General features: G+C 43.2%; 1 protein-coding gene across 1 annotated transcript in view; it reads right to left on the reverse strand.

The window, feature by feature from the left end:
• gas7b (growth arrest-specific 7b) overlaps positions 1-17,056 on the reverse strand; it is a 57,992-nt gene extending 40,936 nt beyond the window's left edge. The window contains exon 1 of the mRNA XM_070851955.1: positions 16,873-17,056. Within this exon, the coding sequence (XP_070708056.1) occupies positions 16,873-17,052 (180 nt within the window). The 5' untranslated portion in view covers positions 17,053-17,056. The remainder of the gene's footprint in view (positions 1-16,872) is intronic.
• Between the last annotated feature and the right edge of the window lie 7,073 nt (positions 17,057-24,129).

Below are 24,129 nucleotides of genomic sequence, written 5' to 3' on the forward strand. Positions count from 1 at the left end.
ATCACTTATTTCTCAGTGGTAATTGGGCAGTAGTCAGTGCTGATTTAAGCACAAACTGTCCCTGGAGGTAAAAGCTGCATCACCTCATAGAATGAAGTCATTTTCGGCTGGAAGAGGAGAAAGGACAAAACCCAGAGCTCTCTGGCCCCACAGGACTGGAGAGTATGACTTATGACTGCATGTAATTACTCAGGCTCTGACAGCCATGTTTTCTCTTTGATGGTCTTGGTGGTCACTGTTATATTTGTCCTTTGTGTGCCTTTGAGAAACCGATTTGCTTAAATAGTCCAGTAATTTCCTACAGCAGTGAGAAGCACCCATGGATGTAACAATGTATAAGCCTCAGCATGCCACTAAAGAAAAGAAAGAGCTATTTCCAACCATGTCAGTGACACAGGATCGCATGTTTATGTAGTGAGGAAGAAATGGAAGCGGAGAAAAGTCAATACGAGAGCCAAAACACAGATACAGTTACAGTAGAGAGCTTCGGCACATGACTGTGTGCAGAGGCAAGGCGCCTTTCACTGGTTCCACACATGTTGCTCTAAGTCAAACAACATGGGTTATTATACATCACTGCTCGAGTGCGTAAGTGGGTGAAAACACAGCAGAGCAGGCAATGAGTCAAAGCAGGAGAGGATTGGCTTAGACGTCACTAAGTACACCGGCTTCCATCCAGTGAGCTTAGAGATGGATGGCATGGATAAACTCCTCTATTATACATTATATACTGAACTATACATATTGCATCATGGATATAAAGCATGATGAAGGGAATTTTGTTGGAAAATCAATGTCTCCCATATCTCCCATAATCTCCCATAACAACGGTTGACTGATCCAGGATCGGGTCTACCACACGCTGCGTTAACAAAAGACACTTGTGGGGTTTCTCTGCACTTCCTGGTTACTTTCCTGCTGGCGTCCTTCAGACACGTTGTTGTCAGGTCACATGTTGATTATCAGTGAAAAAAATCATGGCCGCAGTATTGTTTTTCTGTGAGCTCAGCAGAAGCAGGCAAAGACAGATGGGAGTGGGCCGCCTGCGGTCGTATGGACACGAATAATATGCAAAAACTTGGACGCGAACACATTTCAGGCTGTTGACTCAGTTCATTTGCAGTGCTACAATTAAACAAATCTCCCGGGTAGGTTCGTGTCTCCTGAAACATGCACAGATCTGCTTCAGACTGCAGCTTTGACTGAACGGCTCTAAACCCTCCTGCCTGACAGAGGTTTGTGACAGATCCGACAGTCCTGTCACACACATTAAAAAGCAGACGTGAGTGAGAGAATGAGAGCACCTTGGTGGTGGGAAGTGCGACGAATCTCAGAGCCAGCTTGTCTCGGCATATGCAACATTAAATAATGCACCATTCCAGATGGTTAACCTTCTAAACCCCGCATTGCCTTTGGCTCCATACTCGCAGCATGCCAGAAAAGCCCCTGGCAGAGAACACAAGGACTCTTCCAGGCTGCCATGACTGAAGAGCAACCACAACAATCGCTGCTGCTGTCTGCGAGCGCCACAGACGCTCTCAACATGTCTGCGCTCCGGTCTGAGACGTGAACTTTTAATTGAGCCTGCGTTAGTCATGTGAGAAACGTGAAGATAAGATAGCAGAGTCTAGGAGCAATATTATTCTTAGCTGTAGATTGTGAGCTGGTGAAATGTGCTTTAATTAAAATGTCACCATCAGATCTTAAATATGATCAACACGAGGGAGATGGGTTTTTCCCTCTTTTTCTAATTATGCCTCAACTTGTCTCAGCTACTTCAGTTAATATTTCATACAGTTGCCTTTCTTTTTTTGGCCTTTATTAGACAGGTGATAGTAAAGTATGGGGTACAACTATGGGGACAGAGAAAAGAATGACAAACAACCAAAGACCCAGTATGCTTCTTAGCAAAACCCTGATTTTACGACGACACTACATGACAGAACATAACCCTAACGCAGCTTCTTAAGAATGAAGCGTCTATGACTGGAGCTCCCACACTGGAAATCGTCGGAGAGGAATCTCAGTGTGGTGAAGTTACTGTTGGTGGAGAAATGAGTGACTGATGTGGTGGATCTCTCTCTCTCTCTGACTCTGAGGGACTCAAAACTCTGACTTTGGATGTTTACAGTAGTTACGACTGAAGTCCATCTGTTGGTCTTTATTGCCCCTGAGGGGGAACTTTGGGTTCTCAGTTCTGATGTCATAAAAACAGTGAAAAAACTATTAAGACACAATTAACTATTCTGACGGAAAAAAAAGGAATTCCCCACAGAGCAGCCTGCCCAGATTGCGACTTAAATGAGACACTGAACAGGGAAACAGCTTTGGTGCAACAGACAATGTGGAGCCCCAATCAATATTTCTATACGACAAATGGATCATCTGATTATGTCTAATCATCTGACTGTCAAAGTGAATTGCCGCAGACTCTTTACGCCTCTCGGCTCTACGGAACGTTGCGGCACCTTTCAGCTCGTTGTTTTGGTTTTACAGCCCAGAGTTTAACCGTTTTAGCTCACAGCGCTCGGGAAGCTTCCACGGCGAGCTCCAATAAAGCCACCGCCTTATCAGTGCCACGCAGCAGACAGACAAAGAATCAATAATCAACATAAATGCCTCAAGTGGCCAGAAAGAAACAATATCTTTATGTAAATCAGCAGCTGCTCTAACAAGCTACAAAAAAAAGCTTCATAAATCTAAAATCTAAATAAACGTGGTTCAAATGTAAAATAGCTTGATTTAACTGTTGGGTCCTGAGATCCTTCAGGATATTTGGACCCTTCCTTTAATCAAAGTTAACTTGGCTTCAAAATGTAATATGTCAAATGTTTATGATGCTACAAAAGCAGAAACCAAATACTTCACTGGTCTACATGGTATCATAAACAGATCCCAGCATTTTCTTTCTCATATTAGAGATTTTTCCCACACTCACCCTCAAACACAGGCAGCATCGCTTATTATGGAAAACAAAATACCTCATGGTCTCTCTATTTCAGTGACACTGGCTCCCTGCCTGGAAAACCAGGAATCGTTTGTTAAATTCCCTCCGAAAATGCCTTTAAATAAATAACCAGTGTTGCTGTGAGGCCAGTCAGAGAATAACAGTGTAGTAAAGTCGGCGGTTAGCCCTTCACCTGGATTTTAACGGCCTCAGCTGAGACCTGCAGGAGCGATTCTGAATGTTCCTCCTTTAGAGAAGTTCAAACCCAGAGCATCGCCTAAACTCTGGTGAAAATTCTGACATAATTAAGTAATTTACTGAATGAAAGGGGACAGAGGAGAGAAGTGGGGGTGCTGACATCAGTAAAAGGTGAGGAGGGTGAAACAAATAACAGAAACAAATCACTGGATCCAAAATCAGCTCTCTGAAGAGTTCACTGAGTTCATAAATTAACATAAGTCAGTAACTAGGGTGTTATTCACAAAATCCATGGGACAATAGAATGAATGGTGACCGTGGCTCACTGTAACATACAACATAAAGTTCATTCTCCTACTGACGTCAGAGGAATAAGTATTTTTAGCCTTATAGATTTGGAGCTCTCTCCACCATTGAGCAACAACTGAGCAGCAGGTCAGCAGCGCCGCTACACAGACACCGATTGTCCTTAAAAGGTGAGTCATCAGATGCAACTGTCGGATTGTGAATAGCTGGTCACCCACTCAGTGGCTGTGTGGAGGAGGACCAACATGCAACCTCAGTGGTCCAGAGTTTCGACAGACTGGATTAGTGGACAGGACTGACGTTTAGCTGAGTGACTCAGTACCTCCTGACTTGTGACAGAATGTGTGTGTGTGTGTAACTGCGTGTGAAACAGTCTTTATGCCATGTAGTACTGGATCTCGTTGTTGTGTGTCTAACCCGACCTCTGGTGACCCCTGTGGAAACATCTGGATCTGGGAAGAGGAGAGTCTGCGGGGGTCAAGGTCTGTCAGAGCAGCTGTTCGGTTTCGCGGAGGGGTTTCTGAGCGTGAACACGTGAGCTGATGCGATACTTGAGCTGTAAATGATGTGGAAATGATCCTTGACTACAGCACCGGGAGCAGTCTTGTCCTGTTTTCTATTTTCTGGAGGAATACTCCCGGTACCATTCATCATTTCAGTATCAAATACTCACAGCCGACCCCTGGCAATGCACTCATATCAGCTTTCTACATCATGCGAGTCAGCAAAGACGACAAGCTGTGACTGGGCGGGGTGCAAAGCGTCGTCTGCCATGTGACTCGGCCAAGTTACGCCAAAAGTGTCCGACTACGGTCACCTTATCCGACACAGAAAAAGACAAAAATGTAAGGCGGTGTGATCTCCACATAACATGGCTGAAGGTTTAACTGACTGTGTCATCAAATGAAACTGAACAAGTCATGAACAACCTGTGAGCTCCCTCATATCCTGCTTGGGCTTTACCAAAGATAAGGTTTTCCAAATGAGGCCCCGGGGATACCCGCAAGATGTCCTCAGTGCAACAACTATCATTCTATCATGAAACAAGAGCGTGCTGCATGCTTTGTCTGCTCTGCCGCACTGTTAAGACGTTTCATACGGTATACAGGCTTGCACGTCTTGAAGAGAAACCAAACAAATTCCAGCTGTATACATACTGGAGCCGAGCTGTAAACAGCCACAAGCAAGCACACAGCCACAAACACAAAGTCTTTTTTATGATGAGATGCAGACGGACGGAGAGAGTGGGTCTTCTCTAGTCTAGTTCCTACTAAAATTGTAGCGAGGTGCACAGAGCTGCGACGGTCCCTCCCCGCTCTCCTACCTGCAGAGTGTCGACCAAAGGGTGTGACAGACAGGGGAAGTGTCTGTTTCCTATTATTCGCTCATAACATACCTCCACCTTTCCTTTCTGTGGCACCACTGTCATATCTAAAACCCCCCCCCGCCAGGTCACCGAGAAGTTCACACACAAGTGCTGATACTAGTGTCTGAGCGAAAAGGGACACAGCTGCTGAGCCGGTGCTGCAAATACTGACACACAAATGGAACACTGGCTTAGACTTAGATTAGTTGTCACTGATTAATAACAGTCTGAGGCCTGTTGAATCTACAAGAGATGAGGTTTAGACATGTCTAGAGACATAAAGTAAGTTGGTTTATTTCTAAGCCGTATTATTTATCCCTATGAATTATTTATCTCTATGCTGAGACAATTAGTTGATGAATTAGTCAATCGACAGAAACTACTATACTAATCAATTAAACGCTAAATGCTGATGAGACATTCTGAGTATTAGTTTTTGGAGAAAACAGACTTATTGTGTAAAACAAGCCACAACGAAAGCTAAAGCCGATTACTCCATGATTCTTTTCACTCCTGTGGCTTTTTATTATTCTAATTTTCATTTGGGGTGAGCATGTTTTTAACACCACTGTGTTACCACTACAACATGCGGTTTGAATGACATAAACAGGAAGCGGAATGCAGCCATGGAGTCAGTGAGTTGCTGTGATGCTGCGCTGGCTACTAGAAGTTCCCAGAAGTGCGCTGTAACAATGGACGCACAGACAACAATCGACTGGAATAGTTCTGATAGTGAAGAAGAATGTGATGATTGTGAGGAATGATCAGAGGTTATAAGGGGCATGTTTTTCCATATGGTCTCTGAACACACTGTACTGGACATTGGGGACACCAGTGGAAGAAGTAAGTAGCCCTGATCTCAGCATGTCCTGATTTGACTAAATTATGACAGGAATCAGGTGCAAAGGGGTTAACTTGGGTCCTGCGTTGAATTTTTTTACTTGTAATGGGCTAAACCAGGGCTGTTCAGTTCCAGCCCTGGAGGGCCGGGGCCCTGCAGGCTTTTGTTCCTCCCAAGCAGGTAATAAGCTACACCTGATCTCGTCGGGGAGGAACGAAGAGCTGCAGGACTCCGGCTCCTCCAGGACTGGAACTGAACAGATGCAAGAAGGATCCGACTACCTGATTTTAGAAAACTTCCTTTAGAAAAACATTCCTTTTAGAAATCAGGAAGTTTGATTGCTTCTAATATAAAACATGAATGTAACATTTTCATCCCAACATATGCAGTACTGCAGCTTCAGGCTGAGATCTCAGTATTTGGTGCTCAAATCCCTCAAATGACCCACACCAAGCAAGGACATTAACTAACAGAAACCCCTGAGAGCCGCAGAACCATATCTGTTATCGACCGGCCCCAGTGGAGACTGTAACCTCTGACGCTGAGCCGAGAGTTCCCAACCCTCTGGGATCACTCCGCCGATGTTTCGGCCTCATGTGACAAATACAGCCAGGGAGAAATTTCTCACACGTACGTTTGGCCGCTGACTACTTGACCTAGAGAGAAGAATGTGTCAAGATATGGCAAGACTGAGGCGGAGTGAATGGAGGAGGAGGAGTGAGAGAGTGAGGCAGGCCTTGGAGGCAGACAGAGAGACACGGAGAGGGATGTGAACGGTGACGGGGGCTGCGGTCCATATCTTTATTTGGGAGACATTGTTTTGGTTTGGGTAGATGTGGGAGCATGAAGCGAAGCCACATTCCCACATGTAGAGACACTTCAGACACTCGGAGAGGAGGAGAGATGCACTCACACATATATATACTGTACAAGCACATACACGCCCACGCAAACTGTCATTAGTGTCTGCTCAGCGTCTCAGCACTGTGTACATGTGTGTTAGAGCGGTCAGCACTGCTAACAAAGCCCGTTTTGTTCCCATCCAGCGCGTGTGAATTTCTCGAGCTTTGTCCGTCTCTCGTTCAAGCTTCTGCTTCTGCCGTCTGAGACGGGACCACTGTGACAGACACCGTGCACTGCATATGAAGGAGCGTGCTCTCCAGTGGGCAGATCTTATCTGCACAGGCCTGCTTATGTTCTCAGGATCAGATATGGCAGCATGTCAATGTGCTGTTCTGCTTTCCACTCGAGCACTGAGCCTGACTGCTTCACTCAGCTGGTGCAGCTGCAGGCGTCCTGGTAGGATCCGTGTGCAGCCTGATTCTTGAGAGTGCACGCCAGCGGTTAACACTGGGTGTATACTGTAGGGAAATATCAACTGGTTTGTAACTCCGTGGTTTCATTGATCTGGGTTTCCCCCCTCCAAATGTCCCAAGTGCCCCCCCCCCATTCTTCAAAGCACCAAAAGCTTGTTGTAAGCTACGAATCACATACTTTAATGTATGTAATATTGTGATCAATGCTTAATGCAGATTAAGATCTCACACATGAGCATTAAATTCAGCACTGATGTAATTCTGATGGATTCATCAACCCTCAGGGCGCACTGGAGCAGGTGACAGCTGAGTGTGAGGCAGCTAGAATGAGAGTCACCCCCCCCCCCGAGCATGAGGCCATGGTGCTTTGCCAGAAAATGGTGGACCGCTCGCTGCTAAGTGGGAACTGAGTTGTCGCCCCAAAGTGAGGGACTTGTTTGTGCTTGTCTCTTGACTTGGGAATCTTTCATTCTTTATACAACTACAACCGACTGCATCACCACACTGGGCTGCTCAAAAGCTCGGCTCTGTGACTCACGGAGTCTCAACCTTCTTTACGATGAAGACTGTGGGTTCGACAGGTGGTCTGGTGCGGTGATGGCGGGCGTTGTAACGGACTGGGATGGTGAAGAGGGAGATCAGTTCCGTGTCAGTCTGCGTTCTACCTCATCAGTTCTGGGTAATGACCTAAAGACTGAGAGCTCAGACAAAACCAACTGAAATAGGTTTCATTCACAAGTTGTCCACACAAATCATCATCAGCAGCAGCAGCTGTGTTTGAACACCATAGCTGCCACGTGGGAGCGCTGCCTCGACACATGATCACATGATTTCTGGACGTGCCCTTAAACCACATATCAAACTATACATCGAAGAAGTGAATACTCCAATTCACAGACTTCTGCTATTGAAGCTCAGCTCAGCCCAACAAAGCTAAATATATGCAGGGGATTCAGACTGAGAACAGAACCGATCCATCAAGTTTCCCTGCGCCTCTTTGAACCATTTCAGGCCAGCGATCCCTGCGCATTAACATTTACAGAGCACTGCAGAGGAGCGTTTCACTAGACTTTGGCCAAATTCCATTGGTATGAAGTAAAAAAACTGGGAGAATGAGGCCAGAGTTGAAAATAACTGTAATTACTTTTAAACTGAGCTAATGTTTTTCAGACTGTACCTCAAAATAGCCAAGCTGGGGTAGGCTAGGCCCAAAGAGATTAAAATAGTTCCCTCTGCCACCATAAGCTAAATCTGGTAACACGGTATTATTGGTTATGATATTAATCATACTTACTTTAAATGTTCCCACCTAACGCCAGTCTTAAAGCCCTCTCTTTGCTTGTTGCTATGCATTGAAGCATTGTCTCTATGACAGCCCACCGTGACCGCTCTGCTGCTAAATGTGTGAAAAACCTCAAACATAATCTTCAGTGTCAAAATAAACACCAGATTGTGGTTAATGCGGCGCTATCAGAGGTTCACAGTCATTCAGCTGAGGTTTCACAGCTTCACATGAGTAAGTTCCATGACCAGAAATGACGGTGTTTTGGTATGACGTCAGCGCGCAAGGGTGCAGGGGAAGCACCTGGCTGTGTGCTGGTGGCTCTACAGCAGTGGGCTGACCCCCGGCATTCCACCATGGGGATTATGCCAGGCTAAATCACCATCCAAACCTCTGCTGGAAGCACACCCCCTCCACACACACACACACACTCACTCTCTGCTCTACAGTTTCATAATAAACACAGCTGACACTCTACCAGGAGAAGCATCAGGGAAACAAAGTGCTTCTCCATAATTCACGGCTAATTGCTTACAGTAGTTCCCCTGGCTACAGAGAGTCATAGTGGCACACGGTGATTCACACTGAAGAGAAACAATACATGATGCTGTAATAATAATGTTAACCGAATATTAAAATTTGGGAACGTCAACATTACATCATCTTCACATGGACTTCAAATTGCTGTGGAGGAAAAAAAACGTCTCATTCGACTGTACAGGACGTGGCAGCCTGCACTCAGCGTATTTAATCCATATGAAGTCGTCGGGGGGGGGGTCTCCCTCCAGATGGCCCCTGGCAGGCCCAGCTGCAGGCTTCTATTACATGTTAACTGCCCGTGTTGATATTTCAGCACTTGTAGAGGAGTCCTGATTTGTTATGGAAATGCCACATTTAGCCTCAGAGCAACAAGAGTGTTTAACTGCCCTCTGACCAGTCGTTAAAGGCCATAACCCCAGTGTGTGTCCCCCACCTAGCGAAATAAACTAGTTTTACTATGTGCCCCCAAGGCTTTGACAGATTGTCTAGTAACATCAGCCCCACCAGCAGCTGATGTGATGTCTGTTGAGAAACGCCAGTCGTTGAGCAACACACTCAAGTGGAAGCTTGGGTGACAATGACCCATCATCTTCATTTTCAGTTCTTCTTTCTTTCTGATTAATCATTCGGTGTATGTCCGAAAATAGCCATGAATGCCCTTTACACATTCAAAGTGCTTGTTTTGTCGAGCCAACAGTCCAAAGATCTTCTATTTGATAACATAGAATCAGCAAATTTGCTATCTATGTCAATTGACCCATCGATAAATCAAGTCATTCTTTTCATCTCTAATGGAAGCCCTCTCCCAAAGTAACATGAAAGGTAAAGGTAGGGATGATTGAAATATAAATGCTGAATATAATGCTCACCAAACCAAATTCCTGTCTTAATTGACATTCCTGTTCCTAAACCCACATCATGCCGACGTCATGAGATATTAGGCCTTATTCTAATCATGCAACAACAAGTGTACAGCGGAGGCTCTTTGATAAGGACTGTGAGGGCGTCTCCAAGTCCACATCCTCCTTGGTTTGCAGCAGCAAAGTGCAAAATAGCTGGGTGAGGTGGGCTATAGATTAGAGGGTGTGATGATTACTGAATACGCTCTCAGCCAATCACACCACTCTGAAACAGCTCAGCCAATCACAGTGAAGCATGACAACAATAGCTTAACAAATGAAATGACACTTCTTTAGGAAATCAGAAATAAATACATTGCCTTTTTTTTTTAGCCTCCTCTATTTCCCTGCTGTTAACGGTCATAATCATGTTGTGCCGTGTGATGCAGCGGCGTTAACACCGTTATGCATCTCAAGAACAAAACATGAAATGTGATAAAACTGCAGAGAAAGTCTGCGAGGAGGCTGCGATGAATGACGTCTCCTGCACAAAGAGCAGAATCCTGAGTTATAGCGGAGCAGTCTGTGTGCAGAGCTGTGTGTGGTGATTCTGTGGCAGCCTGGTGTCATCTGCGTGTGATTTAACGAAGGTAAACACAGCGGACAGTGTGTGCGAAGGCGCTGAACTCTTACACAGCACTTCTCCAATCAGAGGCTGCAGATTCATCAGCATATATGTCCCTCCACTTTGAGTTATTAAATCAGAATTAACCAATTAATCACTCTCATAATTCTGACTTGCTTGTCATTGTCATATTATTGTCCCTTTTCTTTTTTCCTTGGCAAGAATGGGCTTCCACAGGAAAACCTAAAGGCCATTTTCCTGACAAGTATTTATCTCTATCAGCTAATTGAGCCCTGCCACATAGTTTGGATTTAATCCTGCGGTTCAGAATGCAGAATCTAATTACTGTATAATGCCAAGAGGCTTTGAGAAACCTGCCAGTGTTGATCCAGTGAAAAGTAGCAACCAGGCGGCAAAACTCTGCCGGTGTCTGCCGCTGCGCTCAAACACATCAGCCCTGTCACATGAATCCGCAGTTATTCAAGGATCATTCAAGGTTTGAAGTCAAACCTCTGCATGTTTCATAGCTGTTGCTAAAACACAGAAACTGTAGAATGGAGGAGAATGGAAAGGAATCAACTGTCCTTTGCACCAAGGTGAAAAATATCCCCTCTCTGACGTAGGTAAAAACTGAAGGGCTCCTGAACCGCATAAAGAGGAAAACGGTGGAGCACAGTAATTAGACATTACTCCATGGAATGATGGAGTAAGAGCAGTAACATCAATGCATCCAAGTGTGTTTTAGACAATATCCTGCATTGAGCTGCTGGGTGACGTCACAGAGTCATCAGGCTTCATCGTGGACGGTTTTCAGCTGCTGCTTTACTTTTGTTCTTAGTGCTTTCTTCTCACTTCCCCCTCATTAGGTGAAAAGTGAGGACTAATGGGCCTAACGCTGACATGACTTACTGTCATCATGACTCATGATGCTCTGGTGGTTGTCATAGTTACTCCAGAAACACAATATTCTCTGGAGTAGATGAGAGAACATTTCATACACGTCACATTGTACGTTAGAGATCTCAACTAAACCTGATGTCCACTGAGTTCTGGTTCTGGGCTGGTGCTAGTGCTAGTGCCCATTCACAGGTAGCTCAATTTACAAATGTTCACTCTAAAAACCAATTCAGACGACCTATTGCCACTTAATTAAATTCATGGCTGCAAGATAAAAATTCTAATTTATTGATTCAGATAACATCGCCTGGACAAATTCAGACAGTTAAGACCGTAAAGGACATGTACACTCGACAAACACAATACAAAGGAGATTTTCAAGGTGAGCATCATTTCATTTCTACATAAATTGTACAACAGGAGTTATTTTGGGCATATTCTCAACCGTGATGACCAGTAGTGGACTGATGGAATATGTTATTGTACTAAACGTAGCACTAGTCATACTAAGCAGGGCAATCTGGCTATTCAACCCTTTAGTTATCAGAGAGAACTTTTCATTGGTACTGTGGGGAGGATTCAATGTTTGCATATTCATGTACATGGTGAACTCTAAATGCATTCACAGACAAGTGGAACTTGAACTGTGTTGGTGAAAAAAGTTTCTCATGCTATCTCATACATCTGAGCAACCACCTGCTCACATCTGTCAATGACTACAGAAGACATCATCTCCTTTACTTTTGTGAAACTTCAACGAAGAGTTCTATTTGATTTAAAATACTCTTGTCCACTTGCTTCTCAGGATTAGGATGAGAAGATCAATGTCTGTTCGTTATGTACAGGCCTGGAGTGAGAAAATGATTAGCCTAGCTTAGCATTAGGACTACAAAACACACTATCAATGCAGCTAAGGCTCATCGCTGATCACCTTCTATCTTGTTTCTTTAATGTGCACATAAACAGAAGTATAAAAATGACAATTTGTGGTTTCAGGGGGAGTTACTGTACACGCGACAAACAACAGACCGGACCGTCGGACTGCTTGTCTCTTATGGCGCTTTTCCACTAGCACCTACTAGTGCCTAGGGTTTTCCACTAGACATACTACTACATACCACTAGACGTACTTTTTTAGTACCCACTCGGCCGGGGTCCCAAGCGAGCTGAGTCGAGCTGAAAATGTGACGTCGACAGACTGCAGGCCACTGATTGGCCAGAGTGACGTCACTGGATGAGTCGTGTGTGACTTGTTAACAAGAATCAAACCCGCCATTTTTAAAACCCTGGCAACAGCGACCGGGCGTTTTTATTATTTCTGTAAACGAGGTAAATGGAGTTTCGGGCCGCCTTGCTATGACGACCCCGTCCACGTTGAGGTACGCAATTGTAATGGAAAATGACCCAAATCGAGGCGAGTAGTGCTAAAACTGTGTAATGGAAAAGCGCCATTACTTGCTGTGACTATCGTACGGCCATGTTCCCAGAGTAACTCTGGAAAGAACAGTGTTGCCGCGACTGATGAAATGATGCTTGCAACTACAAAAAAACCCAAGTTATAATAAAGAGGAAATTTCCTTTAGAATAAAACTGTCTAGCTTGTAGGGTCACAAGTGACAGTTATTGGATAATGGTGAAAGCTCAAGCATAGTGTGACAGGGGCACGAGTAAAGAAAGCAAAGTTGTTAAGTCGTAAACAGCAGCAACTATCTAAAGTTTCTTCAGACAAAGTGAGACACAACCTTTGAGTCTTCTGAACTGAGCAGAGGTGTGTCTATGAATTGAACTATTAGAATGTATTATCCCTTCCTTCAAAAGTGACAGTATAACTTGAAAGTGTTGGGCTCTGAGAAACAGGCCGCGCGATGCACCAGGAGGCAACAGGCAGCGATTCATTGTTTGAAAGAATGAAGCTGTTCATACTGAAGACGACAACAGAGCCCGATCAGAGCTGCATTGTTCTCTGTGCCACACATACAAATCCCCATCGAGGCAATTCGCACACATCAACCGGAATTTATGATCAATTACTATTAGGAAAGTGAAGCAGCTGAGTGACTTCCTTGTGGAGTCCCTATTGGTTTGAATAAATAGCCAGAATGAGGAAACAGGGAAATGTTTTCTGTTTCACCATCAGTCATTTCATTGTGCCCACCCCCTCTGATCAGCCTACATATGGCACAGTGGAGGAGAAACGGGTTAGACCTCCAGTTTCCTTGTGTGTAATTCAGCCTGTGTGAGGTAAGAGGTGAAGTCCCCGATGAGCGACTGCGACACTGGCAGGAAAATATTATCAGCCATATAATCTGCATGACAGATCTGCAGTTAGACAGCGGACTTGTTTTCTGGCTATATTTTTTTCAATTCAAGTCTGACAAGTCGAGATTGTTTTGTCAAACTATTATTTCCAGTCACACCTGTAGTTATAGTTTGGGGTTTACACGTCAGCGGTATTGTTTAAAATAATGTGCATCTCACTGCTGTTTGCTGCTCCAAATGAACTGTTGTGCTATGTTCCTGCCATCTTTGACTATAATGTTTATTGTGTAACTGTGAAACAGCTTTACTCACTCACATCTTTACCACAGAACATTCATTTCGTTATGATTTCATGTCGGAAAAAAACAAATGCTGAAAGAAAGCCGCCCACCTCTGAGCCGAGGTCTGTCTGAGTTTTTCCTTGTCATTGTTTCCTAATGCTTTGTTCATGTGGGGATTCTAGAAACCCTAATTCTGAATTCTTCAATATGTGAATTGGTTGAACGAGTTGAGCTTGGTCTTGGCCTGCTCTATATGTATATTGAGATAAAGTTTGTTATGAATTAGAAATAAGGATTGGTTGACTGATTGACTGTTATTACTTTTTCTCAATTATCAATATCAGGATCTGCCTTAACAAAAATCAAGAAAAATCAAGTGTCTGTTGAGTCCTCATTGGTAACATAACATAACATAACATAACATAACATAACATAACATAACATAACATAACATAACATAACATAACATAACATAACATAACATAACATAACATAACATAACATAACATAACATAACATAACATAACATAACATAACATAACATAACATAACATAACATAACATGAGTTAATATCAAGCTATATGAAGCTCAATTAGCTTAGCTTAGCAATGACTGGAAATAGGTGGAAACAGTTAGCCTACAGGACAGTCAGTAAAAATCAAAACTAAAATCAAAACCGTGACTTCCCCAGAGCACAGAGGAGGTGAAACTTGCCTCAGTTAACATCTCAATAGAGATGAATCATCTTTATTGGTTATTTTTAGGAGGTTTCACTTGAGTGCAGAGAACAGTGGAGAATGACAGGAAGGTGGTTTAGTGGTGAGAATCCAGACCTGAGCCCATAACACCGCAAACACCCCCCCCAGGCATGGGCTCACATCAAAGTGAGGAGAATCTGCCTGTGATGGGTCAGAGCAACATCAGATAAGCGTGTTGTTGTCGCTTAATTTAGCCGAGCTTAAGGGCTGAGCCCGTATCTAGTTCTGCATCAGGGCTTGATAAAAAAGTGTCCGAGCACCCAGCGGAGGGACAGCCGGTGTTAGAGAGCAGACGATGATATCCTCTGTCTTATCGTGCGTACCGAGTCTATCGCAGCTCTAACTGTTGGCTTTATCCTCCATTCATCTGGTCTGATCATTCTGTCTGACCGGCACACACGTAAAAAACTCAAGAGCCCACATAACATCTTTGTCTGGAGCTTACAATAGATAAACTGGAAACACTTCCCACTGAGGAAGACCATGAGATACAGCTGAAAACTCTAGAAAAAGCTTGAAGCTGGACCTTTTTTTTTTTTTGTTGTAAATTAAACTACAGGAGTCTATTTGATTTCTAACCTGACTGACGATGGATTTTAAAGCAGATATCGGACTTCTGATTTAAACAAAACAACTTTTCCATAACATATATGAACATTTTAATAAGAACGCCTGCTTCTGTTTTGAGTTGAGAGCACAACAGTAACTGAGCAGCACATTCTGCAGCTGATAAAACCAACTATGTACTGGCGCTACTGATCCAAACTGACCTGAGACAGCAGATACTTGTCCCTTATTGGCCGACGTGTGTGCCAATACTGTAAGGTACTGGAATGGAATGTGATTCCGTGTTATGTTTGCGTGTCTGTCTAACATTGTTTTGTGTTAATGCTTTGTACACGTCCTGCTCCAAACGGCGCTGCCACATTCCTCTAAGCTCTTCACCCAATCAGCTGCTATGTGTTTTCTTATCTCTGCGTGTTACTGTTGTTTTCATCTGGCCAAGGCTCAGCAGTTGAAAATGATCCTTTTGGCTGACTCTGGTACTCTTACAGTGATGCTGATCAGTGCGCGCTGCCCCTGCAAAATCAGTAAAATCGATGAAAATGAAACTGAAATAGCACAACATCTGAAACAAGCTATTCACCTCTACTACAAATGTGCTGTTTAGTCCGACCGATGGTCCAAAACCCAAAGACGTTGAAGTTATATTCACTCATTTTATTATGCTTTGCCATTCAAATCACTGAAAGAAATAACTTGATGAATGAATGGATGATACATTTCTGATTCCTCTGGACAAGCTCACTTTTCTTATATCCTCTGACAGGTCAGAGTCCAGTTCAGCATGTCACTCAGAACTTAGTGAAACCAAGAGTCCTGTCCTGTCCTTAGAGATCAGTCCCTCTGCTCCCTGCACCGCCCGGCCGCCCCGCCCGCCAGCTCCACTCCCAAAACTGGTCTTAAGAGGAGATAAGAGAGGCTGCTGCTACAGGTTTGTGTCCACACACCTCCAGATCAGCGTTGCTCTGGAGTCACTGGGCCACAAATCATGCTGCTGTTTCTGCGTTCTCACATTCGGTGCGAAGACGTGATATAAAAAATGGCAGCACTGGTGCCATAGCTGGGGAGGCTGGCGTCGTGCCTGTCCTCCTTGGATACCAGCTGATTATAGCAAACTGCCAGAACGCTGGGTGGTGTCACCGAAACAACCACAGGCTCCAAATACCCCATTGACACAGCGGAAACACGCCACGGAAACACGCCACATTAAGACATAAACAACAGACAGACATCAGTTTCAAAAAGTTCTTTTCCAAGTGTGTGAACTCTCTGAGGCTGGGTGGGGGTGGGAGAGGCTGGCCACGAAGGGGGGAGAGCAGCACATCCTGTGCATCCACACGCACACACAGAGGAGACCTGAGTATTTGAGTGGAATGTGAGTGGAATGAGGAAGTGTGTTCATCCAGCCAGGGAGCTGGCTGCTGGGAAGGTTGGAGTTAATCTGATAAGCGCAGCACGGGGAAACGATTGACTACTAGTGCATCTGTCAATGCTGCCTTTATCCTCAAGTGTGGAGGTGTCTGAAGCCTCTTGTCACAGTGTGTGTGTGTGTGTGTGTGTGTGTGTGCGTGTGGAGTGTGTGTGTGTGTGTGTGTGTGGATAGAAAATAAATTTTTTTAAATGTGATTTCCTGAGGACCAAAATTATAAAAGTCAGAAAGTCACTTTAGCAACTTTACATCCAACTAACACCCACTTCAGCCTAGAATTAAGATCCACTTCAGCCTAGAATTAACACCCACTTCAGCCTAGAATTAACACCCACTTCAGCCTAGAATTAAGATCCACTTCAGGGTAGAATTAAGATCCACTTCGGGACTAAGTAGAAACGGTGTGCTATCCACAAGCCTTACCTCCAGGACCTGGACGTAACTGGAGGGGAACCATCCTCGGGCTCCATCCCTCTCTCCCTCCCACCAGCCTCCGGGCAGAGCCTGCACCACCTTGATAACGTCCCCGGCCTCGAAGCTCAGTCCCTGCTGGTGCTGCTCCCCGCTGAACGGGTACAAACTTCTGCAGTACGATCCGGACATCGCAACTTCTCGCAGGTGATGGTGGAAGAAAAAGCAAAGTAATTTTTTTTTTGACCCCGTTGAATCAGGTGAAAGTTCGGGGCTCGTATGTGCTCACGGCTCAGCGGAGTGAGAGTGGGCTGAAGTCTGCGGACAGGTTCTCCTCCTCAGCGCTCCGCTCCGCTCCTGCAGCCTGCAGACCGACAGCCTCCCACCATCTGAGGCGGCCCCAGCAGCGTCAAGCCGCGCGGAGCGAGACGGACGGAAGCCGGAAGTGTAATGAGTCTGACGTCAAAGTAAAAGTGTGAAGTAGACGAGCTATCTCCATGGCGACGGAGCAAACTGCACCTGTTGAGGAAAACCCAACAGACTGTTTTTAATGTTTTTATTAACTTTAAAACTTCTTTCCAGGAGGCTACAAAACTGTGCTACTTCCAATTACTATTACTATTACTACGAATAACACCAGGCCACAATTAAAATGTCCCCTATATGCTAGTTGATATATATTGATAAATGTGTAGTTTTAGCAAATTTTAAGTATTTTACCATCTACTACTATGTGAATCACACTGTGATATGCTGCTACTATACAGAACCTACGATATTATAACTGAATTTACCATATCAAATATGCCAAAATATACATACCATACCATGTACCACTCATACCAAATATAACTAATATACGTAGTAGTAGTTATATTTGGTATGTGTTTTATTCCCCAATATTCCTCTTTTTTACTTTTAATTTGAAAGCTTTTACCGGAAGTTGTTTCTATTAATGTGATGGACTTGACCAGTGAGTTTCGAACCTGCAACTCCCCCCAGAGCTTCTCCACTTTTTTCATAAGCACATTTTATACAGTAATGAAGACGATGGTGACTTTAATTACTCACTTTTATGGCCATTTTATTTATTCTATTTCTTCTTTATTCATTTGTTTGTACAGTCATTGTTACGTGTTGTTTTGCTCTTTCACATGGGGCTCTGTAACTTTTCTTACTGCACATGGGAGGCCACAGTAAGACAGCGGTGATGATGATGATGATGATGATGATGGTGATGGTTAGGCTACTATTAATAGTGGATGTGGCAGTAGTAAAACTAAAGCATGAGAGAGCGCTGACAATAAATTAGTAAAAAATAAACTAAAATAAAACGATCACAGAATAAAGAGAGAAGTAAACACACTGTTATATCTAAAGTCTTTTTTTGTCATTCTATTTAACAGCTGAAGACTTTCTGAAGGCACCTGATTACTTAAGTGCCAACCTCTCATTTCAAAAGCAGCTGCTGTCGTCAGAACCAAAGCTGACTTGAATATGAACATTTACCCAAATTTACTGAAAAACACACGAAAGCTCGGTAGTTCCTCTTTATGTTGTGACACATCAGATTGTTTTTGGCCTCCAGATATCACACGGACGCTGCGAGACATGGGGAAAGGTTTCTTCATGTTTTATATTTGGAACCATTAGAGCCCATCTGCTGGCATAAAGCCAACGGCAATCACTACATGTTGGTGGAGCAGATCAACAAACACCATGAATGCCACCATCACCACTTTTCCATCAAAAGGTTTGCATGCGAGATGCAGTTATGACGTGGAAACTGACTGCTCACATGTAGTCAGAACAGAAAAGGAATGGATGTTTTTTTTTTACCACATGCTGAACAGAAAAGGGAGTAAAGTGGACAAAGCACGGATAGATAGATAGATCCTATCTATTCTATTCTGTTCTAGCCTATAGAACAATCTGCTCATGATTAGACTGGGGAGCAAAAGTGCTGACTAATCAAGAGGCCAAACTAAAAGCTGATGAGGCTCACAGCTCTCTGCTGCAGACTGCAGGTTACTGAGAGGAAATGTTGAGTTGAAGTTGTGTGAGGCCATTATGAGGCCAGACACAGAATATAAATATACAGACGCACACAAGGAGACAATAAAACAAAAGCTGAGTGGATGAAGCCCCAAACATCTGCAGGGCGCTTCCTTTTACTTCAGTTTGAAGGATTTTCCATATTGTGATGGTTGAAAGACAACTAAAAATATTATGCTGTGAGTTCCTGAATACTCTGTGTTGTGTGTTTTACAGAATAAAAAACTAAAATGAGATATAACAAATACACATACCCATATGGCACTATCAACACCCATTTATAGGTCCCATATTGTGCTCATTTTCAAGTTCATGCTTGTATTTGGAGGTCCTACTAGAGCAGGTTTACACGGCTTATTATTCAAAAAAACACATTATTTTTCTTCTGCAGCTGTTGTCAGCATTTGTTTTAGAAGAACAGAACAATCTGCTGTTTTGCTCTCGCTTTTGGCATTTTCATGTAACCAGGAGCTGGTGTTAGTGAGAAACATCTCTGTAGCTCCTGGTTATTCATAATCATTAAAACAGCCACATGCTGAATTAAAAGTGTCATAGTGTATGGCCCAGGATCATTTAAATGACTGTTTCCTGTATCTCTTCATGAGTTTGACCTCATATCTTCTGTATATTTATGTGCACAGTAGGCAGCAGTAACTCTAGGGAAGGCTTGGCCTTCTCTTTTGGTAACTTGATTGGATATAAGATGATGTTGTTATCAGTAACACTGTGATTTGAGTTATTTAATGCGTTCAGTTTGAGATGATCTGATTTAAATGATGCACCTGGAGACAAAGCAGCATCGGAATCCTCCAGGTCCATTTGTGTCTGTTCACACACAGACCTCCCCACAATCATAACCACATGTTGATCTTTTCCTCCATTATGAAATGCTTGTAGTCATCACACAGCAGCAGCAGCATCGATACGCACGTCACTAAATACAGAAAAGTGCTGTGTGCATTTTAGGCACGTGGCACAGCCGCGGTTAGTGCATTAATCACTGAAATATTTCTACAGGACAGGATCAGACAGCACGGACTGACTGACTGACTGTCAGGGGTTTTGCTGTTAAACATGTTCCAAATGTTTTCCTCCAATAAAGCATTTGGAAGATGGAAGTTGTCCTCAGGATGAGACCAACCCCATCACAGCTGGACATAGAAAAAGAGATGTGTGTATATAAGGGAGGAGGAAGAACCCCACCACCACCCCAGACCTCCACCCACAGAGCAGAACCTCTGCTATACCTGACTGGAGATCAGCCGCCTTAGGCAGCAGTTCTCCAGCAGATGGCAGCAGACTTGGCCTCTGCCGAAGCAGCTATCCTCCAGCTAGAAGGGAGCAGTCTGACTTCTGTGCTCTACATGACTGGAGGTCACCTGCTGGGTGCAGGAGTGCCCAGTGTGCTGAAGATGCAGCACACTGGGCCTCTCTGCAGTAGCAGCTGATCTGATCAGCCTGGAGCAGAAGCTCAGACCGGCAAGCTCAGAACCTTAGAGCCGTCCAGCTTTCTCCTCTGTGGGAGGAGGTCTGAAGCTGGAAGCTCACCGTGGGTCCTATTTACAAACTTCTGTCCCCACACTGGACATGTCATCAGTGAGGTCACCTGCTCTGACGACATGATGTCACATACAGTATTATGACACACACAGTATGATGTCACATACAGTACTTTATTGTGTATTTGATATTCAGAATCAGAATCAGAATCAGAATTACTTTAATATTACACACAGCTCCAAAAGAATAAGAATAAGAATACACTTCAAACACAAAGTAAAATATAAATATATAAAAGTATGAATTAAAAAAAAAAAAAAAAGATGTATTAAAAATCATTATTACAAATTATTACACAGGGGTAAATTACTGCACCAGGTGAGTCCAGAGTCTTATAATAATAATAACAATAATACCACTACTAATAATACTAATAATAATACTACTAATAAAAATATATAACAACATGCACAATCATAGTAAGGTGCTGTACTATATAATACCAATAATACTACTACCACTACTACTACTACCAACAATAATATATAACAACATGTACACTCAGAGTGAGAAGATGTATTATATAATACTAATAATACTACCACTACTACTACTACCACCAACAATAACACATAACAACATGTACACAGAGTGAGTCGCTGTACCATATTATAATAATAATAATAATGATACAAATAATACCACTACTACTAATAATAATATATAACAACGTGTACCTTCTGAGTGAGGAGATGTGTTATATAATACTAATACTACTACTACTACTACTACTACTACTATTACCAACAATAATATATAACAACATGTACACTCAGAATGAGGAGATGTATTATATAAATTATAATAATAATAATGATATAATATATACAACAACATGTACACTCAGAGTGAGGAGTTGTATAGATTAATGGCCACAGGCAGGAATGATTTCCTGTGGCGCTCTGTAGTGCATCGTGGTACAATTAGTCTGGCACTGAAAGAACGGCTCTGGTCCTTCCTATAAAGGGCATCAATGTTTAATTCAATTGTTTAATGTGGTTTGGATGTTTTTATTCCTACCCTTTGGAGGTGGGTAGTCACCTCTCCTGGTTAAACCTCAGGCTCACTTTGGCTTCTTTAAGACTTCAGGTCTTCCAAATGATTAAAAATGTACACTTAAGAAGAAGAAATGAACTGAAACAGGTTCAGTCACCACCTTATAATTAAAACAGTTATTAAAACAATATTCCAGTTACTACCAAACAACATAGCATAACAATATTCAGATAGTAATATTTCAAAATGTAAAATAAATGTATTATTATATATTTGATCTATCTTTCAGATAATGGAAGAATTGCATGAAATCAGGTCACATCTTTGTAATTCTGTTTTTAACCAAAATTAAACATAAATGTCAGGAATGAACTATTTTTAAAATCAATTTGTTGGCGGTGACATGATGAAGACCAGCATGCAGTAACTTTCTCGTGGCCTCTTTTACATCCTGACAGTTGAGAAATCTACTTTTTTAACCCTAGAACACTAACATTAAAATTAGTAACACCATCACTAAAGCCGGGTATATTTTACCCGATATAATATCCCGGATAAAATACAGTTTTCATCAATTTATGTAAAAGTACAACATTGTATGCCAAATTGTAGTACTCTTCTTTAATTTCCCAATATACAATATCACATGAAATAAAAAAAGGTACCATGGGGGACCCTTTAAAAAGGCAGCAAAATTATTGAAAAATCAGGTAATTTCCAAACAAAAAAAATAATGGAGCTGGGAACTTGTTCTTCGGTCCACCCATTCCTGGGACATGTGAGCCTTGTCAGGTGAAGGCACAGTCTTCCTGCATCACTGACAATTGTGGGAGAGATAGACAAAAAATGGCATTTTTGAGAGGGGAAAAATGACCACATTTTTTTGACTATATGAATTTCCTTGGAAATTACCATTAAGTGATGTTTATTCATAGCCATTATACTAATTAAGAATTACATGCAAATTCTGGGACAACTCTAACTTACCTTATGCCTTACAAGCAGTCAGTACAGGCAGGGTAGTAATGGCGAGGACGCACTGGTCGACGGCAGACATGACACCTGTGTCGTGTCTTCCTGTCCAAGCCTGTGGGGCACTCAGCACATCTCACTAAGGGACCTCCGCTTTCTGCTGCCACTGGTCCAACCTCGCCCGCAGGAGTGCCAGGTGTAGGGATGTTGCACACGCTGCAGATGAGGATTCTGAGCTGACGTGACAGACTTGAAGAGGGGAGCCTCTGCTCTGCCCATGGCTTGATGAGTGCCATTGCCAAAGCCTGCCTCCTCTTCATTTGTGTGTCACCTCTCTTCATGGCATTCTCCTTGTGTATGATCCATGAGTTTATCACACCAGCATTTATCATGACATCATTCATATACACACACAGTGTGCTATATGGTCATGCCACAGCTACATGTTACTCTCTTGTTAGCATGCCAGAGTAACCAAGCCTGTGACAGGATGACAGCTGTGGATGAAATGGGGCAGAGAATGTGGCCGGCCTGAATGTTGTTTCCCTTGAAAAGTGCAAAGAGCGCCTGATTTAAACACATAAACACTAACATCGGGTAAATTCCACCCGTAAAATATGTTACTCTCTATCACTAATGTCGGGTGAAAATCACCCGAATGTATGGCTCTTGAAAAAACCATAGATGGGAGGAGGGAAACAAACATACCATTAATAACATCAGTGAGCAGCCTGAAGCTACCCAAGGACCCATGCAACTCAGACTGTGAGGGAAAATTGTCCTTTCTCCTAGAGAAAATGTCTCCTTTCAGCCGTAAGCTGACGACACCCTAAATTATGCCATAGGTTAAAGTGTAGGTCACTTTACCCTCCACAGGTCTGAGTCCTGTCTCCATGTTAAGGCCTTATCTTGCCCTAATATGGCTTTCCGACGGACAGACACTACAAGATATGCTGGAGCTCTCTGTACTAGTCAAGGTTGAGTTCTGTTTATTGTTGACAATACTGAGCAGACTAGCTGTCTTCGTATTGGTCTGTAATCTGGACAATATATACCTAATGGAAGCAGAGGATCCTCAGAATTGATGTTGGCACTGCTTGTATGAACTGCTGCTCTGCTGATGTCACTTCTCCTGATCAGTAAACTTTTCTACAACATAAGCCATCTGGGTCTCCCGTGTGTCTATGTGTCGGCCTCCATGATCCTTCATCAACCCCTCATCTTTCCACAACAGACAGCAGCAACACAATGAAAATCACATGACAAGAATTGTGTGGGTGAAAATCACCCGACATTAGTGTTCTAGGGTTAAAGCAAAAGATCCTTCTGTCCATTTCAGGACAATACAAATTAACTTCAATTATTTTCTATACTGAATCCTTGAACAGTAGACGAGTGAATGATTTGTCCTCTTCCTTTATTATTTTAATCCAGATGTCTAACCTGGTTGTTCCTGCAGTGTGGACACTTGCTGCAGGCTACAGGCTTCCCTGAACCCTCCCTGCCTGGCGTGCAGAGATTCTCCTCCTCCTCCTCCAGTAGTCACGGTCTCTCGGGTGGACGGACACATCTCACTGCAACAATACACACAGTCCTGTTAGACTGAGGGTCTGCACGTCCCGTAAAAGCAACAATGGCGTCAAATCATGATTTCATCATTTCCAGTGGAAAACTTTGTGAAATTCC

Source organism: Pempheris klunzingeri, chromosome 20, assembly GCF_042242105.1.
Source record: "Pempheris klunzingeri isolate RE-2024b chromosome 20, fPemKlu1.hap1, whole genome shotgun sequence".
In the NCBI taxonomy this organism is placed as follows: domain Eukaryota; kingdom Metazoa; phylum Chordata; class Actinopteri; order Acropomatiformes; family Pempheridae; genus Pempheris; species Pempheris klunzingeri.